General features: G+C 40.6%; 1 protein-coding gene across 1 annotated transcript; it reads right to left on the bottom strand.

The window, feature by feature from the left end:
- Positions 1-8,855: 8,855 nt before the first annotated feature.
- On the bottom strand, positions 8,856-23,393 carry nudt21 (nudix hydrolase 21). Its single transcript, XM_060837831.1, has 7 exons — positions 23,139-23,393; positions 16,143-16,343; positions 14,457-14,520; positions 13,772-13,861; positions 11,567-11,642; positions 9,873-9,987; positions 8,856-9,144 (listed from the first exon to the last, which is right to left on the bottom strand). Exons 1-7 carry the CDS (start codon positions 23,249-23,251, stop codon positions 9,123-9,125), a joined length of 681 nt encoding a protein of 226 aa, XP_060693814.1. The 5' UTR covers positions 23,252-23,393; the 3' UTR covers positions 8,856-9,122.
- Positions 23,394-24,612: the final 1,219 nt, after the last annotated feature.

The raw sequence follows: 24,612 nt of genomic DNA, 5'->3' as shown, positions 1-24,612 counted from the left end.
CTGCTATTCAGATTGTATCTCCAAAGCTGCATTGCGATGCAAAAAGGACTGTGGACTTACCACCTGTTTGACACCAACCCACAGAAACAAACTCTGAGCCGTTGTGTACAGCTTCAATGCAGATTTTAGGAAGGTCATGCACAGCATTTTGTGAGTTGGACTTCTTGACCCTGCTAGGTTACCGGTTTTGTGAGTACGCTCAATACATTATTCAAGGTGGGCTCCTTTTCTTTCCTTTAGGCATTTCGGCGCAAGTGAATCAAGATGAAAAGCAGGTAGGGTGATAATGTTCCGAAGAGAGCGGTTCAGAATGACTCCAATCATCTAGGAACATTAATTAGAATCATAGAATCCCTACAGTGTGGAAACAGGCCCTTCGGCCCAACAAGTCCACACAACCCCTCCGAAGGGTAACCCACCCAGATCCACTTCCCTTCCTACTCTACATTTAGCCCTAACTAATCTACATAACCTACACATCCCTGAACACCACGGACAAGTTGGCATGGCCAAATCACCTAACCTTGCACATCGTCATTTACCCCTCACTAATGTACCTAACCTACACATCCCTGAACACTACGGCAATTTAGCATAGTCAATTCACCTAACCCGCACGTCTTTAGATTATGGGAGGAAACCCACGGCAGGCATAGCAAGAATGTGCAAACTCCACACAGACACTCCTGAGGATGTGAGGCAGTAGTGCAACCCAATTAAATGCCACAGAATCATAGGACTCAAATACCCTGTGAGGACCTTTGAAAATACCTATCCAATCAGCTCAATTCCTCACCGTTTACACTGACTTGCCGTATCTTTGTGACTCTCAGATCGCCCCTTATCGTTCTCAGTCCCAAGGATATCAATCACACATATTCTGGAGTCCCCAACATAACGGTAGTCTCTCACCCACAACACCATTGCAGAAAATCTCTTCTGCATCCTTTCCCGGATGTTACATCCTCCTTCAAAATGGAAAGACCAATATAGGGCACCACGATTCAACTGAGCTATAACCAATGATTTACAGTGTTAAACACAAACGATTTGCTTTGGCATACTATATCATTATTTATAAGGTTAAGATAACTTTTTTATAAGTGTAACATACATTTCTGATTGGGGTAGCAGTTGGCTAGCCTCTCTGTCAGATTAATGAATACAGCATGGAACTTGAAGCCTTTCTTGCGGAGGTTGAGAGTCGATAAAGTGTGCCGCTGGAAAAAACACAGCAGGTCCGACAGAGTCGGAGTAGCAAGAGAGCCGGCGTTTCGGGCATGACCCTTCAGCAGGTCTGGGGAGGGGAAAGGGACTGAGAAATTAATAGGGGGAGGGGGGTTTGGGTTGGAGGAAAGGTAGTAAAGGCAGGGCCTGCTTCCTTGCCACATTTGAGGAAGACTGTGTGGGTCCTTGAGAGGATACAGAGCAGATGTACTAAGATGGGAGATTTTATCTAGGAGATTAAGTTGGAAGAGTAGAGTAGTTCTCCACTTCGTAAAGGAAATTGGTGATGTAATAGAGGTGTCCAAGATTGTGACAGGTTTAATTGAACCAGACAAGGAAAAAAAAACTATTCGCGCTAGTACATGCGACAGCGACTATTATGTAAGCTTTTGGGAAAGAGATTAAAAGGCGTGCAGTGTTTGTTTTTGTTACTTTTGGTAATCATCCAGAAGTTAATGGGCAACACTGTCGAAGAAACGGAGATGATCAGTGATGGCAGAAGGAAACTGAATGGGTATGTTTATGAAATTAACTTTCAGACCTTCACTGATGAAGCATTGAAAGAGGGTCAAACTTAATTGCTCTGAGGAAGAAACTCCCCATTGACTTTGCCCTCTGCCTCAATTTGACTATATTTTTAAATTATTCGTGGGATATGGGTGGCACTGGCTAGCCAGCATTTAATCCCCATACACTGCTGCAGTTCATATGGTGTAGGTACATGTATAGGGGAAGGTAGCTATTATTTACCTCATTGCTTGAGGCAATTAAGGTTATGGACTAACAGGTGATCTTTAATATTACTTTCACAGACTGAACAAAGAGATGAAGATAACACTGTATCTTATGCAGTATTACAGCTTGCTAATTTTAAGAAAGCACCAAAACCTGAGCAGCAAAACAACCATACAGTATACTCAGAAGTAAAAGTGAAAAACAAAGAGAAAAGCTGAGAACCCAAATAAAGTCTGAAGATGTGAGCTATTTGAAAGGTAGAGGTGTCGGATATTTAATTATACATTAAAAACATATCACACACACTTTACTGCGGCTACTGGAAAGACAACAGACTGGAACATCGCAAGCATTGTATGTGGATGTTGAGTAGTGACAGTAAAGTTAAATATCACTTTCAATATTGGGGCAGTAAACTGGCAGAATATGCAGAAAGTCAGTACAGCTACCTACAGATAAAGATACCGGATTGCAGGATCACAGGCTGGACACTGGCACATCTGTAGATGAACCTGCTTGCTCATTAACTTCAAATGCTTATGTATGGTAACACTCCTTTATTTACATCTGTACATTGTACATTCTCAAATACAGCTCTCTAGTACAATGTCAAAGATCTGTTCACATGTCCATTTGATACTGGCGATTTTTTTTGCTTACTCTTGTCAATTGTGTGATCTCATTACACCACCTCAATCATGAGTCTACTGTTCAATATCAACTCTACTACATCAAGGAGTTTGGACAGCAAGTTTTCTTCTCCCCTAGGCACAACATTCATAATATGCTCCAGATCATGGTGGACATTGCACACATTTGGATGACTTTAAGAACTATTGCAAGCTATTACTTCAATAAAGTACCAGGCAAGGCTTGAGATCTCAGCTCTGTAAGGCAATCTTGAAGTCCAAAAGAGTGGCAACCAATTATACTAAAGAAGACCAATGTTATGTTTAAAATAATGTTCGGCAATACTTTACAGTACTGGATATACAAGATGCATTGTGTCCTTCATCAGCAACATTCACAAACTTCATTAACTGATCCTATTTTAAAATAGCCATGTTTCAGAGGACAGGTGCAGAAACCCAGTAGAGGGAAACTCATTAAAGTATACTAGAGACCACAGGTAGCAACTTGTTTTTTGCTTTTCCCAGAGAAACACAATTCAGTTCGGGTCAAAACCTAGAAGTCCAACAGGGTTAATAAGAGATCTGGCTATGATAAGGGAGTGCTGCATCACACTCACACACACACAAATGTGCACATTGTCTAGGCCCAATATGTTTTGCAGTGAAGAACATTTAAAATCAGTTAAATTCTTAGTACAACTGACATGAAAGGGACTTCTAGAAATTCAAATAGGACAGAGGAAAAAACAAACAATTCCATGGCTAAGTCATATAACCAGATAATTATTTGGTGCCACGAGTTCAACAGATCATTTGGGGTGGACAGAGGAGAAAACTGTGAACAAAGAATATAAAGTGAAAATAAATTATGTTGGGCTACTCAACAGCCAGAGACCAGCAATAACCACCGAGTGTTCAGAGACCATATTTGAAATAAAGCACTTGGCTCAAACAAGTTCATTTTCACCTTCCCAACTCCAAGCACTTTCGTTAACAACGGTCTTCATACTCGTCACTTGTCTTTACACATCATAGATCTCCTCGCACAAGCCAACTTTATAAATCAAAGCATTTTGCTGAGTAATTGCAGTAGACCGTTTAGTGCAGTTGACCCAGTAAAAAACAATACACCTGCTTTTGCAATAGCCAGCATTTCCCAGATCTATTAATGCCCCTAGCCAGGTTGTTTCAGAAAAGCCACAAAACTGGATGCGCCATGTGTAAAATTGCCAAGGTATGACCTAGCCACACACAAAAAAAGGACAAATCCAATTACCTTATTACCAATTTCCATCAGAAGGGATAGTAGCAGCTCAAAAGCATTACCAATCAGTAATTGTCTATTGCTGAACTCAGTTTGGGTGTGGTACAGCCACTTGGCTTCAGACTTAGAGGCTTGATCCAAATTAAAATGGACTAAGGTACTTTACACTGGTTGGAGTCATTCTTAGCACAAAAGGATGATGGTTTGTCATCGGAGGTTAATCATGTCAGAACTGAAAATATCTTCTCTGGAGAACTCTTAGCAATTTATTCACAGAGGTGATTTCGTACTTCTGAGGTAGATGAACCAATGTCTTCTAGCTCAAAAAGGTAGATACACTACTATGCCACACCAACCCCAGCTGTGCGCCTAGGACACTACCCTATAATCACCTGCAGTTGCTTCAATGATCTTACCTTGTACAGTAGGACGTGGGAATGTCTGATCATTGTGAATTGTGTTGTAAATTGTGTAATGACTCAACTGACATACCTCATACAAAAAGAGCCAGATCACATCAAGATTTGGACTGTAATACTAGTCAAATAATTTCTCAATACTAAAAACTTTAAATTTACCCTGTGGTATTCAATGGCATTACATCACTGAATTGCCTATCAACATCCTGGGTGCTAATATTGACCAGAAAAGGAGTTGGACTATCAGAAACGTAGCTAAAATAATAGGCTAGCAACTGGAAACCCCGCAACAAGCAACTCCAATCAAGTCGGTCAGGAATGTCAGTCAAACAGCTTGAAAACTGACCCTTCAGTCCAACCTGTTCTTGCGAATCAGATTTCCCAAATTAAACCAGTGCCACCTGTCTGCATTTGGCCCATATTCCTCCAAACCAGTCCTATTCTACATCTGTCAAAATGGCTTTTAAATGTTGTCTGTACCTGTATCCACCACTGCCTCTAGCAGTTCATTGCACATTAAAAGCACCCTGAAAAAAAAAGTTGACTTCTGACCCCTTTTAAATCAACCATTCTTCTCTCCGGTTTAAATATCTGCCCTCTAGTTTTGAACTCCCCCATCCTAGGAGGAAATACCTTACTATGCCCCCTATGACTTGATAAATCTCTAACTCTTGGGAAGATTTGTTGCTTGGGTTGTGGATGAGGTCGTGGATTTGCTCACTGTGTTGGTGTTTTTCTGCAAACATTTGGTCACATTGCTGGGCGATTTCATCAGTACATCTTTAAGGTGTTGGTGGCCTGTCCTATCGGTATTTAGGTCGCAATTTGTTGGTACTTCCAGTACTGTATGAGTGGTTTGAACTGGACCCTACATACAACATGCCTATTGATAGAATTCCGGTTGGAGTGCCAGGCTTCAAGGAATCCTTTAACAAGTCTGTTTTGCCTGTGTTAGGATGGTTACATCACCCCAATTGAATAGGTGCCCTTCATTGTGTTGGTAATAAGAGTGCTGGTCAATCACACTTGAAACCTTGCATTCCAACTGGAACTTGCAAGACTACACATACAGACCACTCAGATACAGAGTCAGAAATACCAACAAACTGAAGCAGAAGTAGCAGGCAGGGCAGACCACCAACACCCTATCAAAGACACACTGACGATAATCACCTAGCTAGGCAACAAAATGTTTGCAGAAAAACACTAGTTTGACAAACAAATCCATGATTTCATACCTCTAATGTCACCCCTCACCCACCAGAAAAAGTCCTAGCCTGTTCAGCCTCTCCTTATAACGCTCACCCTCCAGACCTAGCAATATCTGGATTAACCTTTCCTGACCCTCTCCAATTTAATATCCTTCCTACAGTAGGACAATCAGAACTGTACACAGTACTCCAAAAGCCTGACAAAACTTTTGCACAACCTCAATATGACATCCCAACTCCTATACTCAATGGACTGAACAATAAAAAAGTGAACATACTAAACATCTTAACAATCCAGTCAACAGGTGACAACCTTCAAATTATATCCCTGAACTCTTAAGTCTCTGTTTCACAATACCCAGGGCCCAGCCATGAACTGTGAATATGCTGCCCTTAACCACTCTACCAAAATGTAATGCCCTCATTTATCCATAGTAAACTCCATCTACCACTCCACCCATTACAAAGGAATCTTGATCCATTTGGTCAATCTTGGATAACCTTCTTCACTATCTACTTATACCATTAAATTTTGATGACATCTGCAAACTTCCAACCATGTCTCCTAAACGTCCATCCAAATTATTTACACAACACTCAGCAGAGTGGTTAGCAGCAGTGCCTCACACCACCAGGGTCCCAGGTTCAATTCCCCTCTTTGGTAACTGTGGAGTGTGCACGTTCTCCCCATGTCTGCATGGGTACTCCTGTTTCTTCCCACAGTCCAAAAAATGTGCAAGTTAGATGGGTGGACTATGCTGAAATCCCTACAATGTTCAGGGATGGACAGACGAGGTGAATTAGCCATAGGAAATGCAGGGTTACAGAGATAGGTCAATCTGGACCCACTGGGCCTCATGGTCTGTTTCCACTAGAGGGATTTTTAAAAAAAAAAATTGACCAGCACCAGTAGATCCAGCACAGATCCCTCTGGAATACTGCTGGTCACAGGCCTCCAGTCTGAAAAACAACCCTTCACCACATCTACCATCAAACCATTTTGTATCCAATTGACAAGATCCCTCTGAATCCTAGGTGATGTAATTTTAGTAATCAGTGTACCCTACAGAACCTTGTCAAAAGGTTTCACTAAAGTCCATGTAGACAATGTCTACTAAAGTATTCACAATCTTTTTGGTTATGTCATCAAAACACTCAAGTTAGTGAGACATAATATTGCATGCACTAAGCCACACAGACTGTCCCTAAAGAGCCCTTGCCTCTCCAAATGCATGCAGACTTTCAAAACCTCCAACATCAGACTCCCAGGCTTTTCCTTACAGTCCCTCCTTAAATAAAGGCACAAGGTTAACTACCACTAATTCTCCAGCACCTCACCCATACTTATTGAAAGGAAATCTGACAGGGCCTGGCAATTTGTTTCATAACTTTCCACAATGTCCTGGAGAACCACTCCTCCACCACTCCAAATGATCTCCTGCACTTCTATAATGTGGACAGTTTAACAGATCAATACTTTCCAAAGTTCCCCAGCTTTCTTCAGTAAATACTGACAGGAAATACTTGTTTAGTTTCTTACCCATCTTCTGTGAATCTACATAGATTACCCAAGTGATATTTAAAAAAGGACTGTTCTCTCTAGTTCTTTCTGTATCGTCGAACCTCTTTGGATCATCATTAACCTTTTCTGCCACAGGCATCTCACTCCTTTTTGCCCTCTGATTTCCCTTTCAAAATGTCTCTGCATTCCTTATACTCAAAAGATTCCAGAACCTCATTATCTTAATTCAGCCACTGTTCCCTACTCTTATCCACCTTACCCTTCCCTAAGAGGAACATCATGCCTCTGAATTCTCATTTCCAGCATTTTCTATTTTTCATTGTAAAAGCTCAGCTGGTCTGACAGCATCTGTGCACAGAAAATCAGAGTTAATGTGTCAGGTCAGTCAGGTCAGTCAGGTCAGTCAGGTCAGTCAGGTCAGTCAGGTCAGTCAGGTCAGTCAGGTCAGTCAGGTCAGTCAGGTCAGTCAGGTCAGTCAGGTGCAACAGACTACCCCAATCAACTTTTGAAAGTGGAGTCTGGTATCTTAAAAAAATGGCGTTACTCCAATTTAGAACTTCAACTTTCACAAAGCCTATCCGTTTCCATGACTACTTTAAAACTACTAGAATAATTATCACTGGTCTCAAAGTGCTTCCCCATCAACACTTCAGTCACTTGCCCTGCCTTATTTCCCCCAAGAGGTCAAGTTTTGCTCCTAATAGATATGTCTACATATTGATCAAGAAAATTTTCAAGAACACATTTAACAAATTCTTCACCATCCAAGCCCTTAACATGGCAGTCTCAGTCAATGCTATTCTACTTGCATTGATGAGTCTAGCTCGAACACTCAGTTTGACACCATCCAAGATAAAGTAGCCCACTTGATTGGCACCAATGTCATGGTAGTGTGCACCAATTGCAAGATGCACTGTGGCAACTCACCAGTTTCTCTAACAGTATATTTCACAACTGCAATCTCTACCATTTGGGAGAAGGGCAGATGCCTGTGAACTCCATCTACAAAGTTAACCTCCAATATCCTGACTGGAACAATTACTATTCCTTCGCTGTTGTGGGGTCAATGTCCTAGAACCATCTTACTGTACCTAAAAAAAAAACTGCACTAGTTCAAAAAGATAGCTCACTATTAGCAAAGGCAATTAGAGATAAGTAATAAATAGAGTTAACCTCTCTTGTTTAGAAAGATTTCAACTAATTTATTGCATACTCAGATTATGCAAAATATAGAAAGAAATACACATCTTCAGGTGATGCAGTAGCAAATGAAACCGTAAATCTGTATGTGGTTCGTTAGCTTTCAGGACCATGATTTGCACAACCTAGGCAATTTAATTGCTTACGCTGCTCATCTTCCCCATTTGCAAATAAAATTTCCTTTGTCAAAAATTTTTTTCTTTATCAGTCTATTTAACCTTTACTGTGGGACTGGTTGTAAATAAATTTTAATGCTCAGAACAAATATTTTACAATTATACCCAGATACTGCAGTGACTGGCAAAGTCCCATAAACACAAATCAGATCACTTGAATAAGGCTGTATGAAGCAGCAGTTAATGTTTGTAAAACAGGCAAGCATCAACATCCCAACCAAAAAGTTTAAACTTTGAATAAGAGCCCCAGAACTGATAATAAGTCAGATAACACGTTTACAAGGCTAAAGCTGACCTCAAAAGTTATTGGTCCAAAAAAGGTTGGTGATGAAAGTGTTCCTACCATAGAAACCAAACAACAGAATCCATGGAGTTATTAATCCTTAGGTTGCAGGCTACATCCATTTACAAAAAGAACAGGACGAAATACAAAAAACATGAAATTTAATCAATTAAAAACCACATCATGTATCCTTCTCCATTTAATAAAATAGAAAACGCAAACAGTTACACAAGAGCAGAAATTTTCTTAAAAAAAGAACGTGCTAGTTAGGTTTGTCTTCAATTATTGTAGAACTGAACAAAACATCAGCCAGATTTGGGCAATCTGATGCTGCAAAGGTGCAACTGGCATGGACTTGAACTGTCAGCGGCTGACGGAATTCACAGTTGAAGATGTTCAGGGAAACTTGACCTACAGGCCATCATGATCTCATGTTTGGCATGTTCTTAAACTTCAGTTATAAATAAAATTAAACCTAGAATACAAATTAAAAACAATTTTAAGTACATTGAAATTGTACACAATTTTCTTCCCAAAGTATGAAAAAGTTAAAAGATCTTAAAATGACAACTCAAAATGTTTTTCAAACTGATTTCATGTCTGAGGTTATCAAATTGCAAGCTCCAAAAGCCAACTGGACTTTAAATAGAAACTGAAGTCAGTTAAACTGTTTATAGGAACAGTTTTAAACTCTTGACAAAAGTTAAAAAGGTGGCTAAATACTTTGATTCTGGAAATTTGCAACTGGAAGCAAGCACAGAATGCCGGAAGTCTGAGTCTTGACATTTAAATGCTACTGTTTTGTCTCCACAGATATTATCACACCTGCTGAGTTTCTCCAGTTTGTTACAAAGTTTTAAAAATATTTTCAATTTGCCTAAGAAAACTGTGAAGTTGTAAAAGGGGAAATTTCAGAGAAACTAGAGTGCGATGCTTACAATGTTCCAGATAAGCCTCCCGCCAAACTTTCCCATAAGACCCTGCATAACTTTTGCTGTTAAAATGTACAAGTCAATTTAGACAAAATTCATGACTAGTATCAGTTAAGCCATTTCTATGGTAAGTTGCTTCAGACTTTCCCCAATTCAAAATCTTCCCTCAGCCCCTTTTCCAATGTGCACTCAACTATGAGCTTTAAGCATTCTGTAATCTCAAAAACAAAAAAAAACTCAGTAATATGTTCAGGAATGGTATTCCTCATACCTGCTCAAAAGCTGAGGAAGACTTGAGATTATGGGTCCATAACCTGGAGCATTGTCATAAAGCTCAAATAATGGTGCAGCAACCAATTTGTAATTCTTCGGTACCGCAAACAGGGCTGTAAATCAAACAGATTATTAAGGACTACCGGAACCAAGAGTTGTGTCACAATTATCAAATATGCTAGCAACTGCATATAGTAAAAATAGTAAAGACAGCAGCCAAAAACTTGCAGGAAAGCAAGTTAACATGCCTTCTACATGACCAAGACAATTTGGTCAGACCCTCAACCTTGCTGTCGTTTTGCATTAAACCTCACTGCTGGAAGGTCAAGCTCTGCTTGAAAAGATCACATATTAAATTCTCATGGGAAAATAGTGCAACAGTAAATCAACCAATCCAGCCTGAAAGATTTAGATTAGCATGCACTATTCTTGCATGGAGTAAATTCAAAAATTAAGTTCCTTTCCTTAGTCTCTTAATCCAATTTTATTTGGCTTTCTGTGCACAATTTAAAATTTAATTCACCCCTTAAGTCATGCTGGTTTCTTTCACCATTGAGATTTAAAGTTTACAAATAACTGGACCAAAGCCCAAAATTAACTCACTTCGTGGCTTCTCAGTTGCTCAAAGTGTGTTGGTCAGCCAAAAGTGAAAACTACAAAAGCATTGCCTCTACCATTTGGGATAAGAAATTGAGTTGTAACCTAAGTTACCAGGTTGGTCTATTAAGAGATTGCACAAGTGAGAACTTTAAGTGTATTCCTTACTGAAAGTTTTGCACAGGTAAATCATAGTTTTGTCTTGGAAACTGGATATACAAGTGTTCCAAAACTCAAAGCAGCCATACATCAGACAGCCACAAAAATCAGACTCGCCACATCTCATTTACTTGATGTTTAGCCATTTGATCCTAGCCAAGATGGCATTCTTTGGATAAGTAACTATGGTTCCATCGTTCACAGCAGAGAAATCTTTTAGAGATAGAGAGGCAAGAGAATTTGCTTGGCTGTGATGTCCCACAGCTCAGTCTGCATGTAGTCACAGGCATCAAGTAATGACTACTTAGGAGGGGGAGGGGGGGCAGGTCAGCTGTAAAACATTACCAGGGCTAAGGAGTTGAGAGAGACCAAGTGTCAGAAAGGTATCATGATTTATTGGTTTGATGGCATTTTGTTGTGGAATGGAAGATGGATCCTGAGAGTAGACTTGGTTTACACTGAGGACCAGCCAAGGCTCCCTGACAGTTGTGCTTTAGTCAGAAGCTGAAGTTCAAATAAAAGGTTCCAAATAATCTGCAAATATAACAAATACTGAATTTATTGTAATACTGAGGCAGCACTACATCAAAAATGCCATTTTACAAGTGTGATCAGACACTCAGGGGCTTGGTCAAAGATCAAAGATTATTTGACCAGAGGACTTTTAGCATCACAACCAATATTCCTCTTCATCCAGTGAAATTAAAAGGCATTTATCTCAGGTTGTTCAGCAGACACACTCATGTACGAATTGCAACAGGAAGTGTAAGAGACAAACTATTAATTCACTTCAAGTGCTTGGAGATGGATGAATGTTACTCCATTGATCATTTGGAGCTCATGCTAACATTTTCATCTGAAGTCCATCCTTAAGCTACCAGACTGCATGTGAATTCAATCATGCCTCAGCATATCACACATTGCCTCATGATTTACCTTTCTCTTGAAGTTGCACTAAGAAGAGTTTCTTGTGCTCTTTGGGTTTGGTGATGTGAGCTGGAATGTAGGGATACTGCAGAAAATAGAAAAAATGTTAAAAGACAGTACATTTGCAGGTAATGTTAAAATATTTCTCTCGTTAGATAAAAGGTTCACAGATAGTTCAGTACTGCTGAGCTACACGATCCATTAATCACAAAGGAAGTGAACTAATTTTCTACTACTAGTGGATGAAGTCATATTACACAATGTCAAAGCCCCTCAGCTCAAGACAGGACTACTAAAAGGCCTCCCTCAGTCTGGTTTGTATCAAAACCCTCAATGGTGTTTTATTTAAAAAAGTACCATTTTATAATGGCAGAAATTGCAGAACTGTCCTAAAGAATTTAATTCTGGTCAACACTTATGGTGAAATCACTGTCATATTAAAGATTTTATCACAAGGTACGTTACTATCATATGGATAAACAGCATCCCATTTATTTTTCAACTTAAAATGTTGTTTCCTACAATAAAAGGATGTAGAAAATCTATTATCAGAACAAAGACCAGAAAAAGGTAATTTACGAAGTCTGCATAAGGAACGCCGAAGGTTTCTGCTCTTTGCCAAATACCTCAGAGGGTAGCCACAGGGAGGCAGCTGTCTTTGGTTCCAAGAATTCACAGGGGGAAAAGGGGATAAGTAATTACCTAAAACAGCTCCACACCAAATCACTGCAAACTCAAAAAAAAAAGTGTGCCAAGAGAATGTGCAGGGATACAACAGAAAACTGAACATGTTGAGACCTTGGAGTGCAGGTTCATAGCTCCCTGAAAGCAGAATCACAGGTAGATAGGATGGTGAAGGCAGTGTTTAGTATGCTTTTCTTTATTGGGGAAAACAAAAAAAAAGTGTATGAGAACAGGAGTTGGGAGGTCATGTTGCAGCTATGCAGGTCATGGGTTAGGCCACTGTGGGAATATTGCGTGCAATTCTGGTCTCCTGTCTATCGGAAAGATGTTGCGAAACTTGAAAAGGGTTCAGAAAAGATTTACAAGGATGTTGCCAGGGTTGGAGGATTTGAGCTACTGGGAGAGGTTGAATAGGCCAGGGGCATTTTCCCTGGAGTGTTGGAGACTGAAGGGTGATCTTATAGAAGTTCATAAAATCCTGAGGGGCATGGATAGGGTAAATAGACAAGATATTTTCCCTAGGGTGGGAGAGTCCAGAACTGGAGGGCATAGGTTTAGGGTGAGAGGGGAAAGATATAAAAAAAAGAGACCTAAGGGACAACTTTATCACGCAGAGGGTGCTACACACATGCAATGGGCTGCCAAAGGAAGTGGTGAAGGCTAGTACAATTGCAACATTTAAAGGGCATCTGGATTTGTACATGAATAGGAAGGGTTCCATGCTGTACATTATGACTCCATGGGTGATAAAGTGCTGCAGGTGAAAATGACACAGAAGAAAATCAATTAGTTGCCCTGCTATCTCTAGTGACGGAGGTTAGAGTACTTGCATTAGAGGCACTAGGTCAAGGTAGACCTGGCAAAAATTGCAGTAGAAACTCTTCAAAGTCAGAAGCAGGTAAATCAATAATATGAACAAAGGCAACCACCCAGGAAAAGTTTGGGATAATTATGCTTATTCCCTTTGGAGTTGGGAAAAGGTTGTTGGTGGGTAGCATGAAAAATAGTGACAAGAGCACAATCAGGATTAAGATCAAGTACTAATCCACAAAAAAAATGCAAGCAATTTAAAATGCCTTTAAATCATTAAAAAGACACTATTGGAAGTTTGTCAGTTGTTTATGCCTCCACAACATACTGATTCAATTCCCTCAGCTGCTGAGAAACAGATGCGCAAGTAAATGGGAAGTTATGTAAAAGCAAAGATAACTTTTAAAAACTGAGGGAGTCTGATTTTTAATATCAAGCAGAACACCAGGAGCTCAACCATTTCAGTTAACTTGTATTTTCTGTAGAAAAAGAATGTCTCCTGTTTCCGGCCATACATAATCAGTTAAAGTCAAGTCAGATCAGAAAGTTCCAAAAAAAAAAAGGAAAAACAAACTTGTTTTCAATATCTTCAAGAAGTCAAGAAATAGCACAAGCTGATATACCCAATGCTTCATGCCACATCTGAATGAGAATGCCCTGTAGTGATTTAAAGCCAATTATACAGCATTTAGTATTGTCTAAAGATAATTCTGGACTCACCTGGGGGGGCTCAAAATTGGGTCTCCACCAGTTGCCAATACAGTCATCGATTACCCAGTCTTGCTGGACACCATCTTGACGACCCAAGATCTGTTGAAATATACAGCCGAATTCATTTTTACTCCCTCTCCCCAACCTCCTGGATTAGTTTTTCCTTGGATCAGATTACAGTTTCCTTCTTTAGAAGACTCAAGAGGTGGTTTCAGTATGTTTTCACAAAAAAATCTGCCATTTTCTCTCCCAGAAAAACATTTGTAACAGTTAGAGTTAATACAAATCAATACAGACTGGCTTCAAAAGAAAAAAGTTATAATTTGTTCTAGAAATCTTTTTTGGAACTTCGGCTTCCATTTTATTAACCCCTACTTATGGGCAATAAACAGAAGAGGGCTCCATTTTTAAACAGACAGCATACATTAGGTTGGGAACAAATCTTTGGTACAATGTTCTCAAGCAGACAGCAGTTTTCCACAAAAAATGTACAAAATCTAAATCTGTAATTTAGTAAATCTGTAGTCCAATAAGTAAATAAACAGTAAATAAGCCTGAATAGTACTGCTTTGTCTAATCTTCTGACTGAAGTTCAGTACCCGAGAGAAAACCTAGTCAGGCATTAGTCAGATGATATTTCAGTAAACACACGACTCAACAATGGAATACATCCAAGAAAGTACAGGTTCTCTACCTCTGTCATTAGACGCTTCAGACCCTCCACCTCATCTTCTCCAGGATTCAGTTCTCCACCAGGTCTAAAACCACAAGTGCAAAGAAACACTATTATAAATCAAACAAAAAGTGGGAGGTTGATAAACTACTTTCCGAAACCTAATGGTAAGAATGTTAGATTTACATTTGTAATCTGAGAATGCAGAACAACTCGCACAACTACATATTAAGTTCTTTCACCACTGTTAGTTTGCATAATTTCTCCAAGGAGGTTAAAGGCAAATAAAAAACATTAAAAGAAAAAAAGGAACATGCTATTTCCTCCCTAATATTTAAGGAGGTATCCAAAGCACATGATCAAGCTAAGACATGTCCCTCAACTGGGAATATTTTCCTCAAATGGAAGCTGGAAAAAACATCCGCTCAAGTGAGGCAGATCAATGCCCCTTTTCAATCTTGGTTTAAAGTAGTGTATTCTCTCAAACTGGGACATATACATTCTGGTTATGAATTATCCTGCCAGAAAATGGCTAGCTAATTAGATTCTGTTAGGAATGCTGATTTTAAAAATTAGTCAACAGGTTAAAAATTGGTTTGCTCACAACCCTTGGTTGCATGTAATACAAAAATCCCACGAGTGGAACAGTTAAATTCCACCTATACAACTTGGAAACACTCTGCACCATGTAGAATATAGAGTGTAACCCATCATATTCAGCTGGTCTAGTCAGCATCCATGAGGAGATATTACAGTTTCTGGCATTAACCCATTTAATGAAAGGTTCAACAAAAATTTCTCAAGTGACTGACCTGCTCTGTTTTTATTAAAATTTTCTAGTTGGAAAGAAAGTAGCTGCCTCCAATACCCTCAATTTTGAGCACCAAATAGATTTTTAGATATGCTTGGTATTGCCTACACATTAACATTAATTTGGTGATGTACTGGGTGCCAATTTAAATTCTTATTTGCAGAAGTAATTTTTTGTTTCACCTCTATCTGAAACCTGCCTCAAACTCTGGATACCTGTGCAAATCCCCACAGACTACCTTAGCCCACCATTACTAGCTGTGCCTGATAATCCAGGCCTTCAGTTTGAAGTTCATTCCTAAAAAGTTTAATAGTCAACCATAGTTTAAGTGGCTCCTCTAAGCTGGTTCTCTGACCAAATCTTTAGTTACCTGTCCTAACATCTCCTATGGCTCTGGTAAACATTAGCATATTGAGATCCTATGAATAGTAATTACATGACTTTCTGAAATTAATGAGAAATTTCAATAAACCATTTGAAACTTAAGGCAGTATTTGACCTATGGCAAGATCACTGACAAAGGACAAGAATGCAACATACCAACCATCTAGTTGCAGCAAGTACATATTTATGAAGTTTACCCAAGAGTTTGATCATTCAAAGTTTGAGAGAAGATTTGTAGTTTGGGTGCTCGTTGTTGTGGTTCTATTCGCCGAGCTGGGAATTTGTGTTGCAGACGTTTCGTCCCATGTCTAGGTGACATCCTCAGCTGGAGGAACCATCACAGAAGCGCTTTACAGGAGGCTCCTAAGCACTGAAAATGTCACCTAGACAGGGGACGAAACGTCTGCAACACAAATTCCCAGCTCGGCAAACAGAACCACAACAGGTTTGATCATTCACAAGCAAACTGAGTTTTCATTTTAAAAAAAAAATTGCTAATTGTCCACACTTACAGTTTGAAGAAGGTTGTCCCCAGTTGTAATAGTAATACGTGTGGAAGTCTGTGCTCATGCACAATCAGAACACCTTCTACAGTGCGCCTCATGCCAATCTTCTCAAACTCCTCCCGCATGCGCTGAAATCTGGCTGCCACAGAGCAATCCTTCTCATACAAAGGTTCTTTGGTACCAAAGGTGTAGTTAGTCAGTGGATACCTGTAGAAAGATTTCCCTATATAGTTATATTACATTGAAAATGCAATTATGATTCACTTGGTAACAAATTCAAGAAATAACTGTACTAACACCATGTTTCAAAGAGGAATGAACCTAGATCCAGCACAAGTTTGAAGCCCACCACAGCAGAAATTGTAATTTGAATGTAATAAGTATCTGGAATCAATAATTTAATGAAGACCATGAAGCCACTCCTAGTTGGTGGATAAACTGGCTCACTAATGTCCTTCAAGGACATTTGTCACCCTCAGCTGGTCTGTCCCATATGCGACTCAAGCCCAACAGGAATGTGGTCAATTCAACTGCTCTGTAAAATGGCCTAGCAAGCCACTTGGTTCCATCAATCACTATGAAGTCTACCTACAGAACATAGGTTGCAGCTCACCACCACTTTCTCAAGGAAAACTAGGGCCAGGTAATAGATGCTGGTCAGCCAATGATGCCCACATCCTACAAGTGAAGAAAAACAAAACCATTCAGCTAGCTTAGATTATCCCTGAGGAGGGCTATTTGCGAAACAGAATGAATGCCAACTCCTTACCAATATTACTATTTAGGCAATGGAAATTCAGCACCAGGATCTGAATTACTTCATTCAAAACAGAACAGATTCAGATATTTGATTGCAAATCAAATACATAAAACTTCAGAATTGACAAGAGTATTGAGCTCCCACTATGAGATGGGACTCATTAGATTTAACACATTAAATAATCCAGAATCTAAGAGAAATGAGATTGAAAACAAATTTAACGTCAGACTCAGTATGTAGGAGCCACTCATTAGCACAAGCGTCTTGCAGCAAAATGATTGTCTATACATACAGACGTTGCATCTTTTTAAACTGAAGAGAAATTCATGGAAATTGCTTATCTCTGTTGTATTCTCAAGGCCAAACCCTGAATAGAGTCCAATGGCCTAGTCTGATAACCAAGATTGACAATTAGCTGTTCTTGTATCATCTCCAGGCCAATTGATGGCAAGGAAGAAAAAAAATAGTATAGTCTTCTCATGTTGCAGAAGTCAGTGTCCCTTTTCTCCAGGCCAATAAAATGTGGCACTGGAAAAAGCACAGGTCAGGCAGCATCTGAGCAACGAAAGGCAGCATTTCAGGCATAATGCTTCATCAGGACTGGGGTCTTAGGAATAAATGGGGAGGGGTTGGGGTAAGGTAAATGGATTAACAACAGGTGGGAGGCGATTGTGATAGTCAGAGGGAAGGAAGATGGACAGGTCAAGCGGGTGCTGTCAGGTTAGAGGGTTGGATCTGGGATGGGAGCAGGGGAAGAGAGATTTGGAAACTGGTGATTCAATGTTGCAGCAGTACGATTGTACGCTCCAGAGACAGAGGTAAGGTGTTCTTCCAACAGTTTGCAGTGACCTTGTCTTGTTTAAGCTACCTTCACCCACTAGCTTCCCCCACCCCCCAAAATTTGTTTGTCCTCTTCCCCCTCCAGTCCTGAAGGGTTATGCCAGATGCTGCCCCAGCACCACACTTGATCGACTGACTCCTGCATCTGCAGTCCTCAGTATCTCCTATCCTCTTTTCTCAAGTTTGTTGCTGGCATTCCACATGCAAGTCAGAATCTTTGACTTGCAGTCTCCTTTCATCAATACTCAGTTATTACCATGGGGGCTAAAACAACCAATCAGAACGTCTAGATAATCCCAAAAAAGTATGCAACTGGAAACAGGAGTAAACAAATCAGCCCCCGAAGTCAGCTCTTGCATTCAATGACACAGCTGATCTCAACACTGCCTCAATTCCGATTTCTTACCTGTTCCACATAACCCTTCAAATCTGTTACTAATTAAAAATCTGTCTACCTCCAAGTTTATCCAGTGACCTGGTTTTCATTGCACCCGGGGGATAGTAAATTCCACAGACTCAACCTTTTACAGAAGGAATCCCTCCTCCTGTTTTTAAATCTACCACTCCTTACCCAACGCTATGGCCTCACTCTAAATTGCTCCACAAGAGGGAAAAATTTGCTTTACATCTACTGTGTCAATTCCCTTTAGCACCTTATATCTCAGTCAAGTCCCCTCTCATTCTAAACTCTACATGCTTACACCCAAACAGTTCAATCTCTTTCCATTAGTGAAACCCCTTATCTCTAAAATCCATCGAATGAATCTACTCTGCTTCCAATGCAATCATGTACCTTCAAGTCAGGGAAACAAGACTATCCAATATTCCAGAGGAGGTCTCAATAATTCCTTGAGCAATTGTAGCAACACTTCCTTTCTGTAATCTATTACTTTAGCAATAATACCAAAATTCCATTTGCCTTCTTTATTACCTGTTCTATAGAAATTCATATAGAAGATCAGATCACTCACACTACAGCATGCTGGAGGTTCTCTTCACAGAGTGAAAGTTGCCTTTCTATCATTCCAACCAAAGTGAATAAGCTCACATTTGAGTAAGACAAATATAATGGCAGCTCATATGATGCATGCTACATTACACAGCCTCTTCCTCTACTCTTACCATTTAAAATATTGCCATTAAGGTGGCAATATTTTGTCATTACTCATATTGATGGCTCTTCAGTCTAGGGGTTATGGCATGAGATCAAGAATCTCCATATTATTCAGCTAGTGATAAGTACAACTTGTTGATGGTGTCCATGAATGATGTTGCAAACAATTTCAACAGCTGCAAAGGAATAAGCATTTGGGAACGATATTAAATAACTGTGAGTGCATGTATTTCTAGTTAGTGTGCTATTGATCAAAAGCTTATGAGAGTAGCCACAAATACAGCAGCTATAACAGCAGGTCTGAGGCTTCCTGTTCATCATTTACACGTTAGAGTTTAATAGAATATGTGCCACTTGCCTGGAATGAACAAACCTTTAATATGCATAAAACTAGCCATCATCTCAGATGTCACAGATCACTTAGACAAAAAAAAACTGCACATGCAAGAATCCAAGGTAGACAAGCAGGAGGCTGAAAGAATCAAGATGGAGAAGGGTTTCAGGTGCAACCCTTCTTTACAGCTGTTGATGGGTGTAAGGAACTTGCAAGTAAAGGGGGTGGGGGGTACAGGGTGGCGAGGTAGGGAAAGGTGAACACAGGATACTACTTGGCTGGTTGATGGGAGGAATGAATCCAGTTGATGGCGAGAGAGAAGGGTCGAGGAGAAGATAGAAGGGAGAGGGTAGGGGCTGGGAAGGAAGGTTATTTGAAATTGGAGAACTCAATGGTTAACTCCTCTGGGTTGTAGGCTGCCAGGCAGATGATTAGGTGTTGTTCTCCATTGTGGCAATGAAAGAAACTAAGGGTGGTCATGTTAGAAAGGGGAATTAAAATGGAGGGAGTGACTGGAAGATCAGGTTGTTCACCTAGGGTACTCAGTAAAACACTCCCTTAGTTTACGTTTAGTCACCCCAATACAGAAGACCGCAGCAGGAGCACAGGATACAGTGAACTAGATTGGAGCAGAGGCAGGTGAACCTCTGTCTCACCCAGAAGGACTGTTTGGGGCCCTGGATGGAGGTGAGGGGGATGGTGTGCTACCAGGTTTTGCATCTTTTCCAGTTGCAGGAGCAAGTACCTAGGGTTTTGTGGTGAGAGTAGTGCAAACCAAGGATTGGCGTAAGGAACGGTCCCTGTGGAAAGCAGAGAGGGGTAGGGAGGGGAAGATTTTCTTGGTGATGGGGTCTAGTTGGAGTTAAGGATGATGCGTTGGATGTGGAGACAGGTGGGGTGGTAGGTGAGGTCAAGGGAGACCATCTATTACATTTGGTGTATGTGGGGTGGGGGGGTGGGGGAGGAGGTGTTTGAGCAGTGGAATGGGGAATGGAGGTGGTGTGGTGGAGGGCTGTCTAGATGACAGGGGGAAAAGCACATTGCTCAAAATATCTGGGATGCTTGAGAGTGCAACGTCTCCTCGATCTGACAAAGTGTATAAGGTTGAGCAAGTAGAGAAAGAATTAAGTTTTAGATTGCGTGAGATAAAGGCTTAGCTAGTATGACTTGGATCAAATACGACCTTGCAGTGAAGAATGATGCGCTGGAGGCAACGGTAGTCAGTTAACGAGGTGAAAAAGCATTTGTTATGTAAAGCCAGTTAACAAGGTTAAGAACATTCATTCTAAAGATGGCTTTACTGTTGATGTTAACTGATTATGTTAACTGATTGTATTGTAACAGTCCCCCAATCAATACGTACATTGCCTTATCTGGATGCTCGTCTCTGTAAAATTACTATATAATTCATTGAGAAACTGCTGTTCCAGAGAAAACTGCAAACCCATGTCTCTGTGCACATGGACAATTGTTCTCTCTCCCTCCAGTGACCAGATTAAAGATGAAGGAGGCAAAACTCATGTGTCTGCGTTGATAGATATGGGGATAGGGAAACAGGACGACAGTCCAAGCAGATGTGGCTGAGGAATTGGGAGAACAGGATGGAGTTCTTGCAGGACACTGTGGGAGGTGTAGCCCAGATAGTTGAGAGAGACGTTGGGTTTATATTAAAATGTCATCTGGCGATTGTTGCCAGAGATAGAAATGGAGAGATCAAGAAAGGGGAGGGCGATGCCTGAGATGGACCAAGTGAATTTGAGGGTGGGATGGAAATTGTGGGGAAAGTTGTTGAACTGCTCCAGCTCATCGATGTAATGGCAGAAGAATTAGGGGCACAGTGCCTGTGTAGGTACTGGAGAGCGACTGTTTGACATGCCAATGAGGCAGGCATAGCTGGGGCCCATCCAAGTGCCCATGGCCACCCTCTTCCTGCTCTCTTGCGTTCTTCTGCCTGACCCTTCCCTCCAGCCACCAACCAGATTCAATCCTCTCATCGACCAACCAGGTAATACACACCACCTGTGTTCACCCATCCTCACCTCACCACCCTGTATCCCCATCCCTAGTCCTGAAGGACTGATTAAAGCCTAAATGTTGACTTCTCCAACCCTGATGCTGTCTAGCTTGCAGTGTTCTTCCAGCCTCCTACAGATCACTTACTTGGCCCCCACCATTGATGGAACAGTAGCAATGTATCCTTTGTCAAAGTTCCTTTGACTATAGTGTCAAGGAGATGTACAGCATGGAAACAGACCCTTCGATATGTTCAGGATCAAATGATCGCTACGACCTAGGAGAACGAGGCCAGAAGAAAATCACCTCTGCAAAATCTCACCATCCTGACTTCAAATTAACAGTTTCTTCTCTGCCACTGCATGCACAACACAGACTTTCATCCAAGTAGTACTGCCAAAAAACAAACTAAAAAATGTTCAAGGCAGTGGCTCAATCTTAGCATTGCTAACAATACCTAAAACACAAAGGAAAGTTACATATTTGAAAATTCAAATTGACAGTGCTGACTAACTTGCAAATTCCCAATTTTGGAGTATAGTTTCACAGTAACAGCTTAATGTCTTAAGTGTCAGTGACTTAATTTGCACATACTCTCATTTATTGTCTACTGAGCACCTAAGTTTGAACAATTTTAATGCCACATCCAGGAAACCTGTGTACCAAGACATCCAGAAATATTCTACTTAGTTGTTTGACCAGAAACTACAAGAACACACCTTACCACTTTACATTATAAGCAGCAAATCAGCTTCACTAGAGCAAGTAACTTGGAAAATATACATATATATTACATTAGAAAATGATGGCACACAAGTTAAGGCTGCCAAATAATTAGCAAATTGGAGCCTAGGGAATTTGTTACCTTGACCAAGAATTTGTCTTTCTTCATATCTACTGCCTGACCTGCATTTTTAAAATCATTTTTGCTTTCAATCAAGAATTCTAAAATTGCTTGAAAAGTTCACAGATAAATTTGAAACAATCCTCCAAACATGTTACCTTGCATTGCTGGAGTCATTTCAACTAGTTTAATTACTACCTAATTAAATTTATTGAAGTCCAACAAATTATGCCCATTCAGTAACTCTCAAAGTACTACAGGCTGAAGACACAACTAGATACCAACAAATAATTCACAAGATCAGACAACTGCAGAAACCGGTTTATGTCAGACAATTATTTAAAGTGAACAAAACCTCAATATTAGATCTGTGTGTGAACTCTGGGACACAAAAATCTCATGAAACTGCAGGTACTTGTGCCAAACGCCTAGGACCAACCTTCATACATTTTAACAATAATTATGACTGAGGGCAAAGTTATTATTCAGATCCACACAGTTAGCAAATTTTGCAAAAATTTGTAGCTCAGGTTGAGGTTCTGGATGTAGGTTTGTTTCTTGAGCTGGAAGGTTTGTTTTCAGACATATCATAATTATACAAGGTAACATCAATCAGTGAGCTTCCTGATGAAGCACTGGTGACATGGTCTGCTTTCTATTTCATCTGGAAGCTCACTGATTGATGTTTCCTAGTATGGTGATGAAATGTCTGAGAGCAAACCTTCTAGCTCAACAAGCAAACCTACATCTCGATCCACAGTGTTGAACACTGAATCTATCTGCAACTTTTTACATTAACATATTGTTATAAAGACCACTTGACTCTTGATCAAGAGAGTCGAAAGCGTGGCATTGGGAAAGCACGACAGGTTTGGCAGCATCCGAAAAGCAGGAGAATCAACGTTTCGGGCATAAGCCCTTCATCAGGAATAAGGCCCGAAACGTTGGCTCTCCTGCTCCTCGGATGCTGCCTGACTTGCTGCGCTTTTCCGACACCTACACTCTCGACTCTAACCACTAGCATCTGCAGTCCTTTCGCCTCTTGGTCAATAGAGGTGCATACAGATTCTAGTGCACCGGGGCTGCTGGCTACTCACAGGTTAATGGTCCTCTCCAGGGTAAGCGGCTTCGCCTGCAGGTACTTATTCCCATATTGGGAGACTCCGCGGGGCCAGCCCGCCTGCGAGCGGCTCGGCGGAACCACAGACATCGTAACGAGGTGATGAAAGGCACGGTTCGCAGCGCCAGCAGCAGGCTCTCTCACACACAAGACTTTGACAAGGCCGCCTTCGCGCTTTAACCCGAGATCAATGTTTCAGCTCAGAGGAATACTTCCGGGTCAAAGAAAAGCTCTCGGGGCTGTGCCACGTGACTTGGCGTACGACCAATCCCGGGGAAAGCCTGGCTTGTTGCTGACTGAGAGGCAATATGACGTTTCGGCTCTGGGTGACTCTTCATCAGAGCTGAAGTTTGGAGGCAACAGTATTTATGCAATAGTTGGAGGAGAGAGGGTGGAGTTGTTGTCAGGTCTCATTTTAGTAGCTTATCATTCGAAAAACAGGCTTTGTTCAGTGTGGGTTTGGCACATTCAGAAGAAGCTGCAACCGTTTATTCTGGAATGACCTCTCGTGAGAAATGCAGCCATGGTAGGAAGGCTGCATTATCCCCGTGACATCATGCAGATTAAACTTTAAACCACAGCCTATTCCAAGTGAAGCTTTAAAAAAACGGCCTCATGGTTACATGTCAAAGGACATCGCCCTGTACTTATATACAATAAATGTTCCAAATGTTATTTAAAATGGATGCTCAGCCAATCAACCACAACATTTAGTCATTTGTCTTCATTTCTTGCTGTTTATAGTACCTTGCGTGAAAATTCTGTTTGTCTATAGAGATTGCATTTAATGACTGTGTTAGCTTATAATGTCTATTAATAGCACTAAAGTGCAGTGAGTGCTCATGTAACTCAAGATCTATGTTGTCCACTGCATGTTCTTGAATGGAACCATGCTTTTCTAGCAGACCATAAGCAAAAGATTCACATCTATGGCTTATCCATTAGCTTCAGACTGCCCCAACAATATATTTTGCTCCGATTACTCTTTCATCTCCTTTCATGGGATGTACTGCTCTTGTCGCTTAATGTCCTGCCACGTCATTAATCGTTATCTTGAATTGCAGTTGCCTTCTGTTAAACCTAAGTGGACTGAAGCCTTTGAATTTATTGTGTTCCCCAAACTCCATCCCCTAAGCTTGTTTAAACAGACTTTATATATTCTACGGAACCAGTGGAAAGAATATCCGGAGATTTTTCACCCATCATGGTTAACATTTAGTATGCAGCTAATGAGCATAGTCACTATTGTATTTGCCTACATAACAACCTGTAACTGATATTCTGAAACTAATGTGTTACTCTTGCAGCATCTGGAATGTCATTTGAAAGTGAAGGTGCTTTTTCTTCATATTCAGGTTTCACTTCCAGGAAAGCAGATTATCGAACAAGTCATGACTAGCAATAAAGTGACTGGTCAGTCCATGTTTTGGAGTTGTCACACACTGAATGGT

Source organism: Hemiscyllium ocellatum, chromosome 17 (assembly GCF_020745735.1).
Source record: "Hemiscyllium ocellatum isolate sHemOce1 chromosome 17, sHemOce1.pat.X.cur, whole genome shotgun sequence".
NCBI lineage: Eukaryota > Metazoa > Chordata > Chondrichthyes > Orectolobiformes > Hemiscylliidae > Hemiscyllium > Hemiscyllium ocellatum.
Note: the sequence above shows the minus strand (reverse complement) of the source record. Positions and strands in the feature narration are given on the sequence as shown.

What these genes read in the sequence shown, in the direction of transcription:
- nudt21 (XM_060837831.1), bottom strand. Translation starts at nt 23,251, where the DNA reads ATGTCTGTGGTTCCGCCGAGCCGCTCGCAGGCGGGCTGGCCCCGCGGA. An exon ending in GGGACAACCTTCTTCAAACT is followed by an intron (nt 14,521 to 16,142) that starts GTAAGTGTGGAC and finishes TTGTGGTTTTAG; the next exon opens with ACCTGGTGGAGAACTGAATC. An exon ending in AGTGCAACTTCAAGAGAAAG is followed by an intron (nt 9,988 to 11,566) that starts GTAAATCATGAG and finishes TTTGATTTACAG; the next exon opens with CCCTGTTTGCGGTACCGAAG.